General features: G+C 40.5%; 2 protein-coding genes across 3 annotated transcripts in view; one reads left to right on the top strand and one right to left on the bottom strand.

Annotated features, from left to right (window-relative positions):
* Positions 1-1,202, bottom strand: part of cerk (ceramide kinase) — a 40,313-nt gene extending 39,111 nt beyond the window's left edge. The window contains exon 1 of the mRNA XM_034863802.1: positions 928-1,202. Coding sequence (XP_034719693.1) covers positions 928-1,075 — 148 coding nt within the window. The 5' untranslated portion in view covers positions 1,076-1,202. The remainder of the gene's footprint in view (positions 1-927) is intronic.
* A 3,145-nt stretch (positions 1,203-4,347) lies between these two features.
* Positions 4,348-23,527, top strand: part of tbc1d22a (TBC1 domain family, member 22a) — a 116,976-nt gene continuing 97,796 nt past the window's right edge. For both annotated transcript variants that reach the window (XM_034863619.1, XM_034863620.1), the window contains exons 1-5: positions 4,348-4,597; positions 5,047-5,103; positions 7,071-7,254; positions 7,634-7,877; positions 10,606-10,788. In XM_034863619.1, the coding sequence (XP_034719510.1) occupies positions 4,536-4,597; positions 5,047-5,103; positions 7,071-7,254; positions 7,634-7,877; positions 10,606-10,788 (730 nt within the window). In that variant the 5' untranslated portion in view covers positions 4,348-4,535. The remainder of the gene's footprint in view (positions 4,598-5,046; positions 5,104-7,070; positions 7,255-7,633; positions 7,878-10,605; positions 10,789-23,527) is intronic.

Genomic DNA, 23,527 nt, shown 5'->3' with positions numbered 1-23,527 from the left:
TAGGCAACCGTTACACCTGGCAGTGGTTGTGAACAAAGTAACAACCAATCTCTGGTCTACAAAAGAACTACTTTGTGTGGTGCATACCATTTAAAATTTAGAAATGTGTACATTTTCACTACTTAGTAAACAGTAACTAGGCTAGTTTAAACCTATAGACAGTTAGTGCAACCAACTCCTGATATGGAGTATCCAGTTAGAAGTGCAGAAATACGGTTGTCGACTTTTTTATTTTAATTTTTTGCATTATTGTGAGTGAAGTTTATACCCCGTACATAATGTTTTAAAAAGATTCAACCTCTTTCAGCCTCAAAACTTAGAGTTTTGAAAAAAACAATAAGAAAACAAGACCCTTAAGAGCGTTCTCGTGGGGCCCTTAAAAGATATTTTGTTTACAACCATAAAAGCCCTTTTCATGAATGAGAAAGAGTGAGTGAACTCCTTCTTGGGTGACATCTTAAATAATAGTCAACCCCTTGTAATGTCGGCTTGTAAGAAAGAGCCTCCTAATTATCTCTGACTGAAAACCCACGCGTCTGTCCTGCTCTTGTCAGGGCACAGACCCCACTACAGTCCTGAGTGTTACTCCCTCAACATGTGGATGATCCTGATAAGGAGTGCAGAGTGGGAAGACAGCTGCTCTTTTTTATTTTTGGTTGCTACAAAGGCAAATGATTTACTGGAGGGATATATATAGTCTTAAATACAACTGAACATTTGTTAACGTGAGTTTCTAAAAATCTATTTTCCTTTTAATGTTTTGACCTTTTTGTGTTGATTTGATTTGTTTTGGTTAGATATGTAGGCTAGTTTTATTCGGTTCGTCATATGGGCCTATTCCTCACGTTTTGAGACATAAACCAAAAGCTGCCTTGCGTGGAATTGTGACAAGCTATTAAACTCATTCACTTCTGCATGTTGACTTACCTGTTTCAGCACTGTTACTGATGCCAGAAGTTCGTTTTCTGCTCCTCTCAATTTCCTTCCACGCCAAGACACTGCGGTTTAGAGCAACTTCTACCTGCCTGTGCTTGTTAAAAAGAATCGCAGATAGTAACCTGGCTTGCGTTTCCATTATATCGCTCAGACTGGTCGTTATTACGCTGTCGTCCGATGACTGTCATTTGTAACGGCCCGCAGAACTAAACGCTGTCCGGCTTATGAAGCGTGGCGGTCGCGGTCAGCCGGCCCGTGCTGCCAGGAGAAGAAGGGACTTAAAACAAAGATCGTGTATGAGAGGATGCTTCACTCACTACTAAAAATAAAACTGGCCTACTTCCCATACGCTGTCCTACAACAAACAATGGAATTAACACACGACATTGCCCACATTAATTGAGCACTGCAACTTAGTTTAGCCTGACTAGAGTTTTTTGACAGTTGATCAAAATCTTAAAAGCTTATAAGTGGTGTCTAAATTATGTAGGCCTGATCCAACCAATAATGCCATTTGCATTAGGGTCATAACTATATACTTTTTCCTCCTTTTTTTTCTCTTTTTTTTCAAAAACTGCAATATCTTTTTTTTTCAAAGCTGCAATATATAGCCTGCATTCTGTAATGGAATTCTTTTAACACAAAACTAATTGTCAAAAGATTAACATTTTAATTTTTGGTTTATGTGTAATTTAACACCCCACAGTTTAAAAGAAAGAAAATTAACTAATTATTAAACGTTTGAACAAAACACATCTGCAGAAGTAAGACACCTTTTACACTGACACCAATTACCCTAGTCTCGCATTGCCTACGCATTGCCAGCCCTATCTACAAAGAATACATGACGTTTGCAGTACTTCGAAATAGTGAAAGAGTGAGAGCTCTTATCTTTAATTCTCTCTGCTTCAACCCCGTGGAACAACCACTTCATCAGCACGTTGCGTAAACACGTAAGCTATCTAATCATGACTCAAAGCAGTGAGGTGCTTCCAGACTGAAGAGTTGAATAATTACCCTTACCTCTCATAACCTCCAGACAGCGATGAAGCAAACACCAGCATTAACAAAAATGATGACTAAACTGTGATTATGTGGGACAGCCCTCCATAACATCTTTACCTTTGCTTTTAGCGGAAGGGCGGAGTGGAAACTGGGTTTATTTTAAAATAATATTTATGTCACAACACAGATCCTTTTTTTTTGTTAATCCTGTCTCTCTCCACCTATAGTCTTTGTCTTGTTTTTTTCTGTGTGTGACAGAGACTGAAAAATTAATAAAATGGGAATTCGAGGAGATTTCCAAGTGCCTCTATTGAATTGAAGAAATATTTCTGCGTGACAATTCTAAAAACAACTGTTTTGTTGAGTCATGTACTTACATTATCCCAAATTTTTTTCCAACAACGTTCAAACCCAAAGAAATCTTTCATCATTTTATAATTTTTTTAAAGATTATTGTTGGGCATTTTTAGACCTTTATTGACAGGACAGCTGAAGAAATTAAAGGGGAGAAAGAAGGGGGACTGACATGCAGCAAAGGGCCGCAGGTAAGGGTCCAACCTGGGTCCGCTGTGTCAAGGAGTACCTCTGGGCGCATGCTCTACCAACTGAGCTATTCGGGCACCCAAATCTGTCAATTTATTTTTATTGACACGGGCCGTTTTGTTTGGTCACCTGTCAGTGGCATCTTATAACCTTTGACCCCTGTAATTACTCTGATCATTTCCTGTGTTTTAATGGATGTTAAAGTTGTAAATCTTACAATGTCAAAGAATCACACTAATTAGCAGCAATGCAGCATTTTTTTCTGCCGCACAGCGCAATGTTTTTATTGATTACATGCTACATTGCAACACAGTGACAGTAAAGACCTAATTTATAGACATGATATTTCCATGTGGATCCAGATTACAGGAATGTACTACATTGGCTCATGTTAATCCTTGGTGGGTAAAACATACCGTAACGTTCAAAGGTTACAACGTTGTTAAACATGCTCAAAAAGACGTTTTTGTATGATTGTTTTGACCGTGCTGTTGTGCTAACCACAATCCAATTCACTGAGTAATCTTAGCTGTGTAGATAGACAACTAATCTAATGCTAAGTTAACCAGCTAGCACATCCTGGTCCATCTGCGTTAATCTACGCCGCCAAGAGACTTCAGCCGGGATGAGAGCAGCTAACGACATTAACAGCAATAACAGAAAGTCTAATGATCCATCGCTGCAACAGACCATATCAGACCCCGGGCACTGGCACCTGCGTTGGGCCGAAATCGAGCCACAACAACGGCCATCCGTACGTCTCCGATCATGCAATAAAGCAGGCCTAGGCTACTTGGTTCTTTTGGGACATGATTGTAAAGATTTATAAAGAGTATGTTCACAGCATTTACTATCTATCTGAGATATGTTTGGGACCCGAGAGGACTACAATAGACGAAGTACACACGGCAACATTGGTAAAAGCAAATCACTTTTGACTTTTGAGCTTTTTCACTTTGTAAACCTATAACACTTACAGAAAAAACAGATTAAAAAAATACTTCTATTCAACCAGTAATAAAGCAGGCTACTGTTTGTCCTTTGTGGAACAGTCCAATCAATTAGGCCACTGTACATTCTCTAAGTGCAACACAAAATATTAAATCATTTTTTTGGCATTAACAGGATTGACTCACCTACTAAAAGGAAATTCTGACATGTGCCTTAATAAAGAAATGTGTTTTCATCGTGCCAGTAGAAACATTGGCCTCCCAGTAAGCAATTCTGAAAAAAAATGTCCCATGGTTGAACCTAATTGCTGTTGTGTTTCATGTCGGGAGACACCTATCCATTTAGGGTCAGAGTCTATCTGTAACTAAGCTAAAGTACTTTGCCACTATATTGTAATGTTCGTTATTCTATAGTTAGACATAATAATATCAATATGATGATCTAGTTCATGACTTCTCACAGCTCAGGGAGTGTTTGAATTGATGAATTGGCTTGCTGATACTTTTATGTTTAGTTACATAGCAATGAAAACCTGCAGTCAGTAATAATCAATGCATCCATTAATACAAACAATATATTTCCAGAAAAAAATCTATAAACGTATCAGCTTTGTACACTTGTGTCTGAATAACAATGTTATATGAATGCATAAACAGTTAAAAAAAAATAGTAAACCTTGCTAAACTATAAATATATCAGCTTATTCTGTACCTATAATTGCTATTGAAAGGGTAATGTTAAATGGTAAGCATTTTAATTATTTATTTTTAATCTTCAGGCTTCTGATAGTCTTCTAATCTTTTGATTGACACCGTAGATGTAGATGGTGGTTTCTGTCAACAAAGCAAAGACAGTGGAGATGACGTCGACAGCTTCTCATACTCCCTAACAGCGGATCTCACTTGGGATTGGCTCACAACAAGGAAGTGCCGTTCCAGCCAATCACAGCACCCTTTCTTGCCGATTAGTCAGTATCAACATGGCAGCTTTCTGAGTTTTGGAGGAGGGTACCTGGTGTAAATAAACACGATTTCACGTTTTACAGATAACGACAGGTTCCGTGTGTTTGTGTTTAAGGCTGGTTGGACTATAGAGGGAAAATGTCGAATGACGGAAATAAAAAACAGTTCTGGAAAAGAAATGCAGCGAAGGTTCCTGGCAGGTAAGTGACGTGTTCCCTCCTGTAGCTAGCCTAGCCTAGCTAGCCTTACTCTACTGACGCTGCACTGTTGGGCTTCAAACGCAACTTTCACTTTCACTGACGGCCCAGAGGTATTGCACAAAGTTTGCAAAGTCTCACTCCTTGTAACGTGCCAATGTCTGTGTGTAAATTAGTCTCACAGACACAGTTTACATCTTTCTGCTGTTAGCTGGCTAAGAGCTACGTTGCTAACAGCGGCTAACAGTTAAGCAATTCATGCACACCCCAGTCACAGAGTTGTAACTAATGATACAGTAACTATGGCCTTTCAGCAAATTAAAGTCGTTTTCACCACACTTACTCGCAGTATTACTAAAGTATTGTTATGTGTAAAACGGAGCTAACATGACTAGCTTGACAGCCAGTCATAACTCTCATTCATTTACATTCTCTCTTATTCACTTCCTCAGCATTCAACATGTGTATGGCGCACAACATCCACCTTTCGACCCGCTCCTCCATGCTAAGTAAGTTAAATGTACTTGTAGGTAAATGCTGTATGTCATTGGAGTAGTTTGGACAGGTGTTTAAGTGTTTGTGCTAATGCTAACTGTTCGCCTCAGTTTCTGAGCTACATGATGGCCCAGCTGAAGTTGACATTAGTTTCTCTCCTCAACGTTTGTTTCCAAAAGCTTTGAAAAGCGGATATGATGTATTATGCACGAAACAGGCAGAAAATATATCTGGTGTGTGATAATTAGGTTAACAGGTTCTCTTTCTCTACCTTTTTGAACGCGAGGTGAATGTTTTATTAGCAAGTTTAACATTGCCTTAATGACCAACAACAAGGACCTTTTATAGATGAGTACACAAGACCTTTATTGAACCTTAGTTTCTTCCATTTTTTTAATTCACCATTGCCAGTAGAGAGGGTAAGTTAGGGGCTAGCTACCAAGCCACTCACAGTAGACAGAAAACTGCTGTGGCATGGATTGATACTGTAAAACATGTCTTACTTTTTAGCCACATCCAAATCAGAAATGGAGTAGTGTTTGTTTTGCCATTTGACAGCTGACAAAGAGAAGACGTGGCCAGAATTGCAGCATGCTTAAATGGTCTTGTAGTATAATTCTGGTAACCTCTTGTTTGCACTGTATGGCCTGTGCTGTTATGCAGGGGAAGTGTAACTCTCAGACAATCCAGGTAGATGGCTGTGTGGAGAGCGTAAATGACGTAAGACATGCTTTTACTTAAATCATGTCCAGTAAACAGATTATATCACTTGATTTGAAGATCTGACAATTCAAATAGAAGTTGGAAGTATCAGCATTTCAGGACTATAGGCTACCTTCAGAGGCCGGAGTGTGTGAAATATGGGGATGAATGAGTGTTTGAATTCATTAATCTATAAGAAAATACTGGACTTTGCAGTGAATGTTTTATACAGCTAGAAATAACTTAGAAACACTGTAGAATACTGAAATATACAATGTGTAGAATGTTATTGTAATTAACCATAATTTACTTCTGCATACTTTATGCATTACTTTTCATTACAAACACACACACACACACACACACACACACACACACACACACACGGAGTAAAACAGACCATTGCTCTTTAACAATTCTTTATTTTTCCTGATGTTTACATAACTATCATCAGGTGCTTTTGCATAGGAAATATTTGACTTTTTTGACTGTACCTATCTCATTACTCTCTCTCACACACACACACACACATACACACACACACACACACACACACACAGACAGAGAAAAACATTATTACTATTATTATTATTAACACTATCTCTCTTAACTTCTATGTTATGGTGGAATTAAGATAATTTGAACCACTCTCTATCTTTATCATGGTAATCCTTTCTTGTCTTTGTAAGAACCCCCCCCCCCACCTTCCTTTTTTCACATTGCAAGATAAGGAAAGGTTGAGTTCAGTTTAATTCTTGTTTCTGAAGGATTTCTTGTCCCAGCTCAATGATATAGTGTCCTTGCTGCACAAATACAGCTACTCAGTGAAGTGTTGTTTTTTGAACATGAGCAGATTCAGTCTTGTGAGGTGTTTGAGACCAGATGTAATTCTAGTTCTTAAAAATAAGAGTCTATGTATAGAAGTGGGGACTCACTTTTATTGTGAGTGTCGGTCGTTGTGTTTTTAAAGGTAATTCTATAAAACCTATTTCAGTGTGTGAAGTGGATATTTGAAAAACTTTGTTCATGCATAATGTTTAATGTATTAGTTGTTAAGCTTCTTTCTTTTATCAAATGGCTCTTTTATTTCTTTGATCTCTGCCCCCCCCACCCCCTTTCCCTACTGTGGTTATTTACCCTGTCTCTCTCCTTTTTTCCTTTTGATTCTGTCGCCTACATCTTGACTCTCCACCTCCCCTTTACTTTTCTCTTAATTTCTTTCTTCTTATGCTCTTCCCCTTATCTTCTCTGTGTTCATGGCACTGTCTCTGTCCTCCAGCCTGATTAAGGCAGGAAACCGGCCTCCTCCGGCCACGCCAGGCAAGCCCAAGAAGGCTACCACCTTTCAGGAGTTTGAGAGCATCACAAGTGATGCCTGGGATGTTGGGGACGATGACGACGAGTTGCTGGCCATGGCTGCGCAGAACCTTAATATTGATGTTGTCATGGAGACAGCCAATAAGGTGAACAACCAGATGCAGTGGTTAAAACACTTAACTATTGCATGTTTTTTTTCTGCCACAGAGGCTTGGTCGAAGGACCGATGCCCTACCCACTATGACAACAGAGTTCATCTTGGAGTCTTGGCAGTCCATTAAAAAGTACTTTCATGGATGTTGGCATCTTTCAGACAGCTTCCTGTTCAACTACATTTTTGTGAAACACTTTGTGTTCATATTAAGGACTCCATAAATGCACAGAATCCAAAGTTGCTAACTTAGTTTACAGATTACAGAGGATTGCAAACTTTAATATTATTTCTATGATGTATAATGTACTCTGTGTTGTCAGCAAAACCCAAGGCTCACCAGGGACACCTTTTGTTTCTTGTCAACCGAACAGGTCATTGAGAATCACAGCAAGCAGCAGGAGAAACAAAGGCAGGATGACACAACAGAGCTGGGACAGAGAGAAGAGGACACACAGGAGGAGGTGGCAGAGGAGGAGGACGAAGAAGATGAAGAGGACCTGGTGGGGGAGGGAGACACGACCAGCCCAGAGGTCTCTTTTGCCTCCCAGAGCGGCCCTTACACTGATGGCCGCCTTGTAAAGTCCCAAAGCGAAGCTCCAATTGGGTCACCAAAAGGTTAGTGAGCACCATTGCTCAGTGTCCAAAAATGCTCTGACTCACCTGCATGCTAAAAGCGTTTACTTTTAGTGCACCAGTTTCAAAGGAGTACTTTGAAAAGCCGCACTAAAACCCCTCTGTAACTGGAAGACAGTTCACGCCCCATACATGTCTATACGTTTTACCGGAGTCTACATTTAAGTTGATTTATTATTCTATTTTGTGTGTGAGTGGTGTTGTTACATTATTTTACTTTAGCGTAACTATAAACAGGGTCTTCAGCCAGTTTGTCCTGGATAAATACAGGTTAAATGTAATTTTAATGAGTTTAGTCATTTTTTCAAGTTCTACAAATACAAGTCCAATAATATCAAGTTTCAACAGAGACATCTAGCATCCAGACAGCAGAGACATGACGAGAAAATATTTGGCAGATCTTATCACTCTGTAGAGCAAGTTTTATGATAGACCGCCAATGTTGTGCTTTGATTGGACTTGCTTGTGTGTTTTCAGTTCTGCTCAGCATTACAACAGTCTCAAAAATGCAATTGCAAAATACTTAACATAACAATAACATTTAGTTTTCTGTTAAAAGATAGGAGGACGTGTAGCAGGTGATGCTTATTTATGGATACTGGTGGGTAGTTATGTCAGACTACCCTGTTATCCCTTTCTCATAATTAAAATATATATATTTTTATAATTATTCCTGGCATCTGTTTCTGCCACCCCCTCTCTTACCTTCCTTTACTCCTATACATTAACACAGGTTGATAGTAGAGACACCTTTCCCCCCTGCTACTCCTCTTCAGTTTTGGTCTTTTTCCCCTGAGGCACATTGTTTTAACCTTGTAGTAAGCAACAACTGCTCTGTGTCATGGTCCTGTTGTTCCTCCCTCACTGTTCAGAACCTCTTCCGATTGTCACTTGAATTGTTAATTCAAATGGGGCTCTGTATAGCAACATGGAAACCTTGCGTGAAACAATTGTATCATCATTGTAAACACACGGAAGAGGAAAGTCCTTAAGAGTCGGTTCTACTGTCGCTTTAAGACTGTAACACTAGCAGATTCTGTAGATGGGGAACGCCTGGCTGACTCGAGTCCTGTCTGGCCGGTCATCTGCCTGTCAGCCTGCGTGCCATTTTGTCTGTTGCCGTGTTTAAACACAGATAACACATTGCCTCGACAACAACGTTTGCACATTTACAAGCATGTTGTAAAACACTAAAGCCTATGTAAAAACCTTCTACCATGCACACTCAATGTACTCTGCAGGACAATTTTGTCATACTGTTACAGTAAGGCTAGTGTGCAGTGTCTCATTTATTTGTAGATTTGATTTTCCTCTTTTTTTCTCTTCTCTTCTTCTAGTGTGTGTACAAGATGATATCAAGGAATAGTGTGAACACACTTACCCAAGTCTTATTAGATAATGGCACACAGCATAGCTTTCGTTAGTGCGGCCCAGACTCATTCTATACACCTCTACATTATGTACTCATGCTTGATACTCACCATCCCAGCGTCCTGCAGCTTAGAGAGCAAGGGACACACAAACACACAGAGGCTGGTGCTTATTATATTATTGGGCTCTCTGTATGACCTGGCGTCCTATGACTTCTTTAACAAAAATACACACTGTAACTGAAGTACTCTCTATTTGTTTACTTTCACGTAGGTATTTTTTCCGTCCTTCCTTGTAATAATTGATGCGGTGTACCGTGACTGACAGTGAACGTTGCTAACGTCCTCAATCTTGGCTTTGTCTTTTATAGCCCGTTAAAAGTTATTAAATGCTCTATAAAAAAGGACTTATTGTTCAAATCTGACGAGAAGTTCCACGCCCCAAAAAAAGCTTCCACAGGCTTTAATAACCTCTTTTAATTTTTGTAAGTGCAAATAAAGCAGTTGAGAACAGATTTGTAGAATTTTATTTGTTCTTGTTAAAAAAGAAAAGGGTGTTAACATCGGCAGCATTCCAGTTTTCTTAATTGTTATGGAGTGTTTGGGACTCTACACGCAGTAGATGTGTGACGTGGTTTTCTCCAGCACTGAGAAGCGCTGTGTGAAGCGCAGCAAACCTTTGCTTTGTGTCTTGTGTGACAGAAGGAAAATCCCTCTCCACATTGATGTCCCGACCCTACCAGCTTGTTTCTAACTTGTCTGCGTGGTGCCATGCATACGTTCTCTGTCTCGTTCCGTCTTATTTGAGCACATCGGGGGAACAGGGGAACCCAGTGGACTGGCATAATGTTGTCTACCCGTCCTGGAGGCTCATTGCACAACAAGCAACAAACAGTTAATGCATCCATCGCCACCTGGGAAGGAATCGTGTAAAATGACTAAAGGACAGTAATAAAACTCCCTTCCAAATTTAGCTCCCTGTGCCATGATGTAATTCATGGTCGTTGCCACATTCCTACTCTTACAGTATGTACATTGTGTTAACCTAATTAGAATTGTAGATTTAAAAAAAAAATGGAAATTTGCATTGCACAGCGGTTACTCTTCACTGCTAGTCACACAGTGTCCCCTTACTTCCTGAAATAAAAGCCTAGTGAGGGTCGTTCTCATCCATTTGCCAGAAAGCGAATAGGCCTTCAACATGGCCACAAGATCCTGTGCTGGATTATCTGTAAACCCTCTGTTTGGTGTGTGTGTGTGTGTGTGTGTGTGTGTGTGTGTGTGTGTGTGTGTGTTTCTGGAACCCTTTGCCCTGTCTCAACTCCTTCTCCCCCCACTAGATGCAGCAGGTGAGCATGCAGCCCTCCACAGACAACGGTCTCTGCCCCACCGGCCGCCCGTCATCCCGCTAGTGGCTCGCATGGCTGACCAGAACACGTCCGGCACCCCAGCCATGACCGAGAGGGAAGCGTCTCGTCTCGATAAATTCAAACAGTTGTTAGCTGGGCCCAACACAGATCTGGGTAAGTGATACTCGGTGCCAATGTGCACAGTCCACTGCGTAGTTTTGCCTCTTTCTTTAAGCTTTTTCCACGTTTTCATTTCCTTGCGCTTTTGCTACTCACTCTTAGTTTGCTCACTCTCCATCTGCCAGCTGTGCTGCGCTTTTAACGATGCTGTGAGGGAGAAAGTCATCCAGCCATCTGGACATGCAGATTACAAGGGGGGGAAAAAATACCACCAACAACAGAAGCAAATGACAGGCCTTTGTTCTAACCAAACGACAGGCCTTTATTGTTTATTCAACCCCAGAGACTTAGTTTGCTACCACTGCCACCCCAGCGGCCGTGGCATTCTTACAGACCTCGCTCTTTACAGTTGACTTTGTGTCCTCCGAAACTAACTTTTGGCAGCTGCTGCGCACCGACCTGTTGCATCAATCTCACAGTTGCAGTAGATTAACCACATCAAAAGTGGCCATCAGAAGAGTTTGCAGATGTTAGGATCCAGCCAGTGACTAATCCATAATTTACCAACAGAATGTTATATGATGAAATACTTATGCTTGCTATTAAAGACCGGTAGAGGCCATGCATCTGAAGAGTTTTAGATATGAGGCTATATGGAATGAAGATGGCATTGCAGTGCAGAAACATAGTGACCTGATTTAGTGGCCAGATGTAGTCAAACATCCCCGATTTTATTTAGTCAGTCAGTAAACATCTCATAAAAATAACATTTAATTGGAATTATGAAAAATGCTTAAAATGTTGATATAAGCAGAATATGTAGTTAAATGATTTGTTCCATGAAATAACAACACTAAATATCATTATGTAGCATCATCATAATGTATGCCATTTCGTATGTCTGTCCTTGAAGGACAGATGATTTGTGCATGATGTGAAAAGAAAACCAAGTTAGAAGTGGGTTCTCATTACCTCAATCCGTTTTGGTGGAAGCACAGAGACTGACTCATTCAAAAATATTGGAGTTATGTGGAGTCAAACTCTTTGGCAAATCTTTGTTAAAAGCCCATTTGATTGGAGATCTGATCCGTTAAGACAGAGAAGGTAAAGGATGTGGTCCTAGGGTGGTTTTTGTGTGTTTAAGTTGCATTGTGTGTGGTGAGTGTGCCTGACAGAAGGGGAGCAGTGAAACCAGGGAAAGGGAATTAAAAAAAGTGCATTGCTTAGCAAGAGAAGGGGTTATGTGCCTGTCTAAATATGCTAAATACAAAATGAGTGTGTCAGAAATCTTTCAGTGCAGAAGTGACACAGTTAAAATACCGTAGCCGACATTTGTCATTTTTACGAGTTTCTTCTCTTTGCTGTTAATGCACACTTGACACTTCCTCCATCCGTTTCACATCCAAACCGTACAGTGTTTCAGAAGGCATAATCAATCCGGTTACTGATAAGGGATTTTTGAAGCGGATACCAAAATAGATATTTGGGATTTGAGTTGGTGGACAAACTATCTAGCTGACTTAAATCATATATTTAGCATTGCTGTACTGACAATTCTTGAGACGCATCAGCTGACATAAATGCCAATACCCATCTACTTGCAATAAGCTAATATTGTCTGATGTATTGGAACGGCTGAGTTTTCGTTCAAGCGCTAATTTGCAGAACATGTCAAAATTCTATTAAATTATGTGCACAATAATTGGAATAATAAGTGGAAGCACAGATTTGTGCTTCCACAAATCTGTCAACAGACATCGCGGTTGGTTTTAAAGTGTGTGAGTTTGTACCACTTGGTACCACTGCTTTAGTTGCCACATGTAGATTAGTTCAAGGCACACACACACACACACACACACACACACACACACACACACACACACACACACACACACACACACAAACATCAGGAACATTGGCTCAGATCCTAAAATAAATGTAAATGCTGGATTGCATTAAGTTTGAAAGGCCTTAGTCAGCACAGTGCTTCACCTCTACGTGTGATCCCCTTGAAAACTTTTTGAACAACACAAACCAGCCCGCGCCAGTCGTCAGTGTTAGTCAACGGTGGTTGCGGCCCGCTCGGGCAGAGTGTACCCTGTACATCAGCAGAGTGTCTTGAGGTGTCAGCCCCCATTAGGGCCTGCCAGGCATCACAAGCCGGCTGTCTAAATTTAGTTTAGTCTCTGCACCATGATTAGATAGCCCAGAACGGGCGAGCCATGCTGCTGGCAGCATGAAAGATGAACTTCATTCACGGGACATAATTAAGTGAAGGATTGGAGAGGGGGGTGATAGGGTGAAGGGAGAGGGATAGGGGCAGATAAGATAAGATGAAACTTTAATGATCCCCTTGGGGAAATTGGGTCATTGCAGCAGCAAAGAACAGGATATACAGTGGCTTGCATAAGTTTACACACCCAGGCTGAAGTTGACTAAAAAGAGGAATAAAAAAACAACTTTTGGAAATGGATCTTAATGCCTAAATTTAAAACAAAATAGCAAAAATCCAACCTTTTAAGGACATTAAATTAAGTATTTAATGAATAATGTATTATAAATAAATAAATGTTCTTCCTTAAAACACAGGGGGCATAAGTATACACTATGTATGTCCCATAGAGGCAGGCAGATGTTTATTTTTAAAGGCCAGTTATATATAAAATAACCCCATATCATCACACACCCTTCACCACACCTAGAGATAGGCATGGGGAACTTTCCATCATCTCAATGCAAATCAAACCAGCTATTAGACTAACTAAAATACAACCATGCCAATCTCTAGGAATGGTGAAAGATATGTGATGATGTTTTTTGATACATTTTTTATTCCTCTTTTTAGTCAACTTTAGCATGGATGTGTAAAGTTTAATATATACATTAGGAAAAAAAAAGAAGAAGCCACTGTCTGATAGAAGCTTAGTATAGCAAAATACTTTGTGTTGACTAATATATCATTGGTTTCTCATAGTCAAGAGTCATTTTCAAACCTTGGTTTAGAAAGTTGCTGTATTTAGGTATGCCTACGTCTTGTTGGAAATACTGATGTAATTACTAGGGGTGTTCAAAAATATCGATTCGTATTCAAATTGCGATTCAAGCTCTACTGATTCAAAATCGATGCATTTTTAAAATAAATTTAAATCGCTTATTAAATATATTTAAAAAAAATTATGTCTGTCCACAGCAATCACATGATATGTGAATAGATAGATACTTAATTGATCCCCAAGGGGAATTTCAAGGTCCCAGTAGGTTACAGACAGCACGCACAACATACACAAACAGTGGACATAAAAAGTCTACACACCGCTGTTAAAATGCCAGGTTTCTGTGATGTAAAAAATTAACAAAGATAAATCATGTTAGCACTTTTTCCACTTTTAATGTGAACAATTCAAAAAACAAACGTAAATCTTTGAGGGGGGGGGGGAATAAAAAGTAAAAACCTCACAATAATTTAAACATGGGGATGTGGCTGTGTTCAGAATTAACCAATCACATTCAAACTCCCGTTAAATAGAAGTCATTACACACCTGCCATCTTTTAAAGTGACTCTGATCACAAATAAAGTTCAGCTGTTCCAGGAGGATTTTCCTGACATTTTCTTAGTTGCATCTCAGAGCAAAGGCCATGCTCCGCAGAGAGCTTCCAAACCTTTAGGGGTTTCTTATTGTTGACAAGGAGGATGGTTTAAAAGAATTTCTAAAGCATAAATATTCCATGGAACACAGTGAAGACAGTCATCATGAAGTGGAGAAAATATGGAACAACAGAGACATTACCAAGAACTGGACGTCCCTCAAAAATTGATGAAAAGACAAGAAGAAAACTGCTCAGGGAGGCTTCCAAGAGGCCTACAGCAACATTAAAGGAGCTGCAGGAATTTCTGGCAAATACTGGCTGTCTGCTACATGTGACAACAATCTCCCGTATTCTTCATCTGAATGGGCCTTGGGGTAGGGTGGCAAGACGGAAGACTTCTCTTAAAAGGAAAGCTCGGCTCAAGTTTGCAAAAACAAACATTAAGTCTCCCAAAAGCATGTGGGAAAATGTGTTATGCTCTGATGAAACCATGGTCGAACATTTTGGCCACAATTCCAAAAGAACACCCTCCCCACAGTGAAGCATGGTGGTGGCAGCATCATGCTTTGAGGCTCTTTTTCTTCAGCTGGAACCGGGGCCTTTGTCAGGGTGGAGGGAATTATGAACAGTTCCAAATACCAGGCAACTTTGGCACAAAACCTTCTGGCTTCCGTTTAGAAAGCTTAAGATGAAGAGGAAGTTCACCTTTCAGCATGACAACGACCCAAAGCACACATCCAAATCCAGAAAAGCATGGCTTCACCAAAAAGAAGATTAACGTTTTGGAACGGCCCGGCCAGAGCCCAGACCTGAATCCAATTGAACATCTGTGTGGTGATCTTAAGAGGGCTGTGCACAGGAGATGGCCTCGCAAAATGACAGATTTGGAGCACTTTTGTAAAGAAGACTGGGCAACTCCTGGCACTCCTACCCAAAAAGACTGAGTGCTGTAAAAAAATCAAAAGGTGCTTCAACAAAGTATTAGTACAAGGTTGTGCACACTCATGCAACCAGGTTATTGTACGTTTTTATTTTTTTTCCCTCAAAGATTTCAATTTGTTTTTCGATTGAATCGATTGAATACCAGTGGACTCTACAGCGGGGATGACGCCACCTTTTGTAAAAGAGAAACTTGACTAACTGTCCTTGAGCTCAAAGGAAGAGGCGACTGGGAGGATCCATTGGGCGGTTTCTCATTTAAGCGGTGTAATTTCTTGAAGTGGTCACCGTGTTTTTTGGGCCAAGCCCCACCGACGTGTCAGGACTGCCGGTCTCTGGAGTCCAAACGTCTGTTTATCTCTCCGGCCATGTTGGTCAGTGTGTGAAAGTGTGTTATTTCCTAAAAAGATAGACTTAGCATTACAGTTTATCTACATCCGCTTTGTACACTAGGCAGCATGAAGTTACACTCTTTGTGCCTCTCGAGTATGTGGAACTTTGCCTGTAGAACTGTTACTCTGAAAACTGTGTTGAATTAAAGGGAATATATTGTGAAAAAAGGCAATAGCATGCACGCTTACTAGGACTGCACAATATTAGAAAATGGGCAATATAAGATGTTACTTGCGATAAAAAAAAAAAACTGATATTAAAGTGTACTCAGTTTTGATGCTTTCAGTTTTCTGCTAAAATACAAAAAAACAGCTTGTGGAATTTAAATTTAATGAAAGGAAATATTTTCCAAGTTTCCTTTAGTGTACAAATTGAACATTTGTGCTGAATATAAAAGGCACCCCTAAAAAAAGCTGAATATCAGTAGAAAACTGCACTTTAAAATGTAACTAACGCTAGAAATCCCTTGAGTGTCTGTCATAGCCTTTTGCGATTTGTGTTTATTGCATCTGTTAATACCTCAGTGACGATTAAAAAACAATATATTGTGCAGCCCTAACGCTTACACACCCACATACACACACACACACACACACACACGCACACGCACACGCACGCACACACACATTTCCACCTGTTTTTCTTACTTGTCAGTGTCTTCTTTAGTCTTTTTTGATAATGTTTAATATGCCCAACTCGATCTCCTTTACACTCACATCTTTACTATCCCTGTCAGCGCCCCCCCCCCCCCCACCCCATTTCCCTCTCCTTATCCATTGAGCCTTGCGACGGGTTGTGACAGCGCTCTGTTTAGCATGTAAGGTCATGTACAAGGTGATGACCTGTGCATGTGTGAGAGTAGGGTGATTGATGTCAGCTTGATTTCAGCTAATTATTCCTGATGTCCTGAGGCAAGCCTGTCTGTTGAGTGAGCTAGAACTCAGTTCTACCCAGTGAATGCTCAGTGAGGAAGGGAGTTATTTCAGCTGGGAAAGTTAGAAAAGGAGAAAAGAAAACATACTGATTCAGCCAGCCCCTTTTATGAGTTTCACTTCGTGTTAGTGCAACGCTCACTACAACTGGATTTGCAGAGGGGTGCAACGTTTTCCCATAAACTGCCAGATTAAGGAAATATGCTTAAATATCTAGACTTTCCAGCATCACTCAAACCCGATCCAGAACCACTGTTATTAGCTCCCCCATGACACATAGACATAAATAAAAAGAGCAACTAAATTAATCTGTTTTGTTTCCAATGTGACCGCTCTCAGCTTTTAATTTGTCATTGGTCTAGGAACGCGCAAAAGGGACTTAGAGGTCAAGGTTCAGTTCCTCTGGTTCCATATTCCTGGAACTTGTGGTTCTAAAGGGCTATTAGTTGATCGGTGATCAGTAACGGTCCATGGCATTTTTACTGCATACCAACAAGGAGGGGAAACAACTTCACAAATGCAACACCAAGTTTGGAGTATTTTCTTATTTGTATGTTTTTCAGCTACTACAAAAAACTCATTTTTTTAATTTAAATTAAGGATGACTCAGTGTTATGTATATGTACTCACACATACACACATATACTTTCTGTAAGTCACTTGCTTCACATTGCTAGATTTGACAGACTTCCTGCATATCTTGTTAATTGACTTTAAGACCAAGAGATTGCATCTAACATAAAGCAGTTATTGCTCGATGGCAGAAGTACTGGTGTTGCTATGGCAATGGTCCTTTCCCCTCTTCTCCTTCTCGGCAATTTATCCTTACTCTATCTTTTACTTTCCCTTTTCAACAGTTGCTTTCATTATTTGTCTCTTTTTTTTTTTCTCCCTCTGTTTTGCCACTTTCTGTTTGCTCTTTGTGTGGTGATTATATGACTCTGAGTCCACCACACACATGTACTCCCACACATTGTTTGCCAACTTGTGGGAGCCAATCTATAATGTCAAGCTATGTGCCATTGACACCAATAATACCTTACAAGACCATACAAATACAAATAAACTGCCGACCAAGAATAAGAACACAGAAAAGAACAGAACATTCAACAAATAACTGCAGCACTGCAGCAACTATGGTTACGGCCGGCTACTTTCTGCTACAGTTTGCTCGATCCACACTGTAGCGCTAAGATCCGCAATCCTGTTACACAGCAGCCACCGAATGATAGGCTTATCATCTGCACTGTTTGCAAAGTAAATAGCCGCCATCAAAGTGGGAAGTGCCGATGTAATTCAATTTAACTCGGTCATATTGCCTCAATTGAAAGGACTGCCCATGTGTGACAATGTCAGGGGTGTGTGTGTGTCAGAGGCTTGGGAAGTGTAGAAGAGGAAATGCAGCATTAGACTATGTAGACAACATAGGTATATGTCTGAGAAATGTGGCAACTTAACAAAGTGTGTGTGTGTGTGTGTTTGCATGTGTTTGTGTGTGTGTGTTTCTAGCATGTCCCCAGGCAAAACAACTGACTTAATAAGGTTGGTCCAACCTCCAGCTGTCTCCCTTGCCAGTAGCCTCCCAGCCTGTCTGGCTTAGTTTATTCAAAAGGTTAATGGTGGTCTTCCATGTGAAAGTCTTTTATTTTTATTTATTTTTTCCATCCTGTCCTTTTCTAAGAGAAGCTTGACTGAACACACTTCAGCACTTAAAGTCCACACCTGTTCTCTGCTGGGCACTGGAAATGGGCCGCTTTATCTGCAGGGGAAGACCGTTTCAGTCTAATCCTGCAATTTATTAAGCTCTTTAGTGATTTAAGAATATAATTAATGGTCTATATGTCAACCTGATTACAGACCTATACCTACCTCTTTGCTATTATTAGGTCCACCTCCAACCAAAATGGTATTATACTGCTATACATGATTCATAATGCAGCTCTATGTCACAGGCTTTCACTTCTTTCCTTAAGGGTAACAATAAGGGCAACAGTTCTTTTCATACCAGTATTGAATTATCCGACACCCAGGGAAGCAAGCTATAACGGTGGTAATGTTATGCTCATGTCAAAAACATATATGAAATGGTTAATATCAGCTCATGTGTCATCTTACCAAAGGACTTCAAACAAGACAGTTAATTTTTAAAATGTTCATTGTCAATTAATCTAATCTACGGATTAGTTTGATAATTAATCATTATGTTTATAAAAAGTCCAAAGTGACAGCATCCAACTGCTTGTTTTTTTTCGACCACCAGTCCCATACCCAAAGATATCCAATTTACATAAGCAAAACAGAAAATATTTTGCCAATACACTATTGTATTTTGTTTAAAATATTATGATTAAGGATTCAAAAGTGTGTGTGTGTGTGTGTGTGTGTGTGTGTGTGTGTGTGTGTGTGTGTGTGTGTGTGTGTGTGTGTGTGTGTGTGTGTGTGTGTGTGTGTGTGTGTGTGTGTTCCTATTACCCTTGCTATACTTAGTGAATTGAACAACTACAAGCTGCTCCCTGATGGATCATTATCCTTTAAATCCTAAAATGTGTACATGTGTTTCCTCCAATATACCAATTACCTGGAAAAGTAACACAACGGAAAATCAATATACAGTGTACATATTCACTCATGAAATTGTGTAAAAAAAAAAAAAAAAAAAAAAAGGTCAGATCTTTTGGAACCTGTTTTATCTGAATCAGTTAACCTCAAGGCAAGGAATTGACTACACAAGTCTGTGTTATCACAAACACACACACCTGTCACACCTGTACACTCATCTATGCTCAATGTCCTCTCCCAGCCATCTGGGCCATCCATCAGGCCTCCTGAGCAGGTATGATCCAGGGGGGAGTATCTTTTTACAAGAGTCCCATTAGTTTACGAGCCGTCTGCTCCCTGGCGCCATCACTTTGTCCTCTAAATGAGTTAGACCGTTCGGGACTCTCTCACAGCATTCAAGGTTTATAGGAGGGGAGCTTAACTTTTTAATACACTGCATGATAAAGGTGTCTGTCCTGACTGAATTGTTTTTCTGACCTCACTGGCAAAATGGCTTCGGATGACACTGGGACAGCGCCTGCAACAAGGGAAGAATGATTGGCATTTACCTACTTTTTACCATAGCAATATTATCCAAGATGTTCAGGGGTATCACACAGGTGCTTTGGATGACATTACTGGAGACGTGAGTGTTCTGACTTTTGCATTTTACGGTGAACCGTTTACATCTTATTGCTGTATTTAAAGCAAGAGAGAAAGAAACTGAATGGGGCGGGGAAGTTTTTGTGCTTTAGAATGCAGTATATATGCTGCAGTCTTGTTTTTGGTTTTGCTGAGGTAGCTCCTGCTCCAAACCCCAGTTTTGGCAGGTGTGTGTGTGTTTATCACGTGCGTGTGTGTTGCCGAGAACCTTGTGGTGTTTTGGCCCAGTGGTCGCGCTTCGTCTGAATGATGCCTGAATAGTGCATGGCTCCGGCCCGCCAACCAGCTTTCCTCCTACTCCCATCAGCTTCCTGCTCAGCCAGCACTGACTGACAGCGCTTCTCGCTGTCTTCTATTCTTTTTACCGGCCTTCATACACAGCACTGCACACTGGCAGGTAGACTGATTGACATGGAAGAAGTGTAGTTACACACCCTATCACATACACACTTTCAATCACCTACACACACACACACACTCGCATTCTTCGTCCATTTGATTTTTTTTCCCTAACACAACCACCTCAGGTCCACCTGCTCGGTCTTAAAGTGAGAACCCTCACTCGGCCAGTTAAGATACATAAGTCCACGGTCCAATCAGGAAGCACACCGTCCTTTATGAATGCATCAATGATTTTAGTGTTGGCACTTGACTGTATCTCCACTTCCTTATCCATTTTAGAGCTGAGAGGATTAGTCAGTTTATTGATTAGTCGATCAACGGAAAGTTACTCAGCAACTATGTTGATGATCATCAAACATTCACTGCTCCCTAAAATGTAAAGGGTTAAATCGCTATCTAAAACGTAAACACCTGCTCTGTCCTGCTGTTACAAATCCGTCTGAACTTGCAGGTGGAATCACCTATGAAGTCAGCCATTTTTACGTTATTAAAAATCGTGAGTTTTCTTACCTTTTGAAAATGTGTTACGTAGCCAAAATTGAAAAGAAAACAGTCCTGTGACCCACATGTAAGTGGTTCAAATCCCCCAATTCTGGGAGAATCTGGGCCACAGAGGTGAATAACACCCATTCTCGCCTCCCTCGTTATATACCAGTTGAGGTGGGCTTTAACGAGGCACCCAACCCCACATGCTTCACTGGAGCTAATCTGTGACTGCACCGGGAAGTTGTGTTCGCTTTGTAACTTCTCTCAAGCTGTTGTTTTATAATACTTATCTTGGCTGGTACAATAAGTTGAAATACAAATGAGATATAAGATATAAAAGGTATTAGTTTTATTTCGCCCTCCGAATGTTTCAAGAGTCATTGAGCATTCATTACCTCTGAGGGTCCCACACCAGAGCAGCTGTTGTTGGGTGTTCAACAGAAGGTACATTGTGTCCTAATCACCCCCTGTGGTCCCCAGCTTAACTCCAGCCAAGACAGAGCGCACCCCCCTGTAAGTTCATGCATAATGGAATACAGTAACACACAGAGGAAAGACTAGCAGCAGTTGCCCTTGAGTTGCACATTGCTGATGTTACAGGTGTTTTTCATGCCAACGAGGGATAGGGCTTCCTCCAGGGTTGAGACCATCTCTCCTGACCAATCTCCTGATGTCTGTGCCTGCCAGCATGACATACACCCACGTTACTGATCACATTAATTCCAAAGCATGGATATAATAATGGGATATTTTATTGGTCCCACAAGGAAAATTTAGTTTTCACTTGCCCCCGCTTGCAATTTTATTTGTAAACTTTGAAATAATTGCCTGTGGGGTGAATTGACTGTAAATTGAGTTTTTGCTTTAATGAGTTGCCTCTGCATTGTTCCTGTAGAGACCTGTTAAGGGAATGTCTTTACAGTGTCTATTACTAGTTTTAAGTTGTGCAGATTCTTGTCAGCTAGAAAAAGCTTTTTTGCATCGTTAACTTTGTTCACTGAAACTGACGGGGACAGCTAGTCCCTCGTCGTTTCCAGGACAGTTGCAGAAACGCACCGACATTGTGACAAGAGCCCGCTGAGCAAAAACAACAGATTCATTTTCGAAATGTCATGAAATGCCTTTAGTTAATTCCAATGCAGCCAGGGCTTGGCTGTTTCATTCATAATGCACAAGAAATGCACTAGAGAGCCAGATATGCTTTTTGAGAGATGAGCTAGCCTTACACTAATGAAACGACATCTGCAATTTAGCCTGAACGCCAACTATGCCTAGATTGCCCTCTCTGTCTCTGCACCCTGTGGGGAATATAATAACAATGTTCCTCAGAAATTATTTCTCAGAAATACAGCTATCTATATAGTAAGCATTTAGGAAATGGGGTATACACATTTCCTACGAGAGTGTATTTGCATTAGAATAAAGCATTTACCACAGAGTCTATTTCACAGATGGATTATGGATTACATATTTTCTTATGCAGTTCTCCTCTCAAAGCAGCGTTTCAGCCCAGGACTAATTAAAATGTGTGAAATTGGAGGAATATGATGAAAAATCTTTCCTAGTCGAATTTGTCCTGTTAGCACTGCCTTGGTCTATAAGGCATCCGAGCTGGCGTTGGGGTAACTGATTTGGATTCTGCGGTGGTCCATCTCTCTGCTGGAAAATGTGTTTGGAAGACAGCGATTTTTAGGAGTAGAGGCTGTGTGTGCGTTTTTCTGTCTATGATGTATGGGTCTAACTGGCACATCTGCTTGTTCTTCTGGCCACATGGTGCCAAGTAAATATTTGCCCCTTGCCCTTCCCGCATTCTTCTACCCACACACAAATGAGCCTCTTCAGTTTACCCATTTCTTTTCTTCTACAAGCCTGTCCTCCAATACGAAGTGTTTGACCAAAGGGGACGGGGCTTTCTGGAGATCACTGCAGCATCAGGATGTTAAGACTAGCTAACTTGTGCCTCACCCCACCTCTCTTTAACCCCCTATGGTGAGATTAATGCTAGGTGGGGGAAATGTAACATAGTTTAATTAAGCTTGAGCTCGCAAGATTCATGGACTCATTTCTCTGTCAGACAGTGCAAATGAAGGTTCAAAAGGTGCAAGGCAAGAGGAGAGACACCCTTGACTAGCTGTTGGAAGAGTAATGAATGTAGAGGTGCATGTAAGATAACAATTACACCCTTAAAGGCTTGGACTTCGTTGTAAGTGCCTCCTGCATAAGTTCACTGCGGCCGTCCCACTCTAGATGTGTAAAAGGTAGACGTCATTGCGATCATTCAGACATCCATTGAAAAAAGGTAGCTATGAAAGTAAATGCAAATTTATAAAATGATGTGCGTTGACCTGAAGTAGTAGGAATCAGTTTCCACAGCTCTGAATTGCTCTTTCATGAGCCTGCCAAAAAGAATGTACTCTTAACCAACCACACTGCTGCTGGAAACGATTTCAGCGCAGAGACCCACAGGGCCATCAATCTTGTTGATCAAAATTGTATTTTTGCTTGATAAAGAGTTTTACATGATAAAACAAAAAAGTATTTCTTAAGAATGCGCCAATCAATTAAGCATTGACCTCCTAAAACAATGTCATTTTATGTCTTTTTTTTTTTTTTTTATTCCATGCATTCTTTCTTGTCAAAACCTGTTGCCTACATTACCCACAATTCAACTCCAAACACTGGCTTATGTAGCCTCGAGCCGCTAGTCTCAAGCAGGGATAAGGAGCGCTCTACAGAGGTCTGGTACATGTTAGCTCACTGCTTTCAAAATCCACTCCCCCAGATCTTTTTTTTTGCATTTTTAAACATTCAAGTGACATCACTTGAGGCAATTTATTAGATTTCACACAGC

This window comes from Etheostoma cragini, chromosome 23, assembly GCF_013103735.1.
Source record: "Etheostoma cragini isolate CJK2018 chromosome 23, CSU_Ecrag_1.0, whole genome shotgun sequence".
Classification (NCBI taxonomy): domain Eukaryota; kingdom Metazoa; phylum Chordata; class Actinopteri; order Perciformes; family Percidae; genus Etheostoma; species Etheostoma cragini.
Note: the sequence above shows the minus strand (reverse complement) of the source record. Positions and strands in the feature narration are given on the sequence as shown.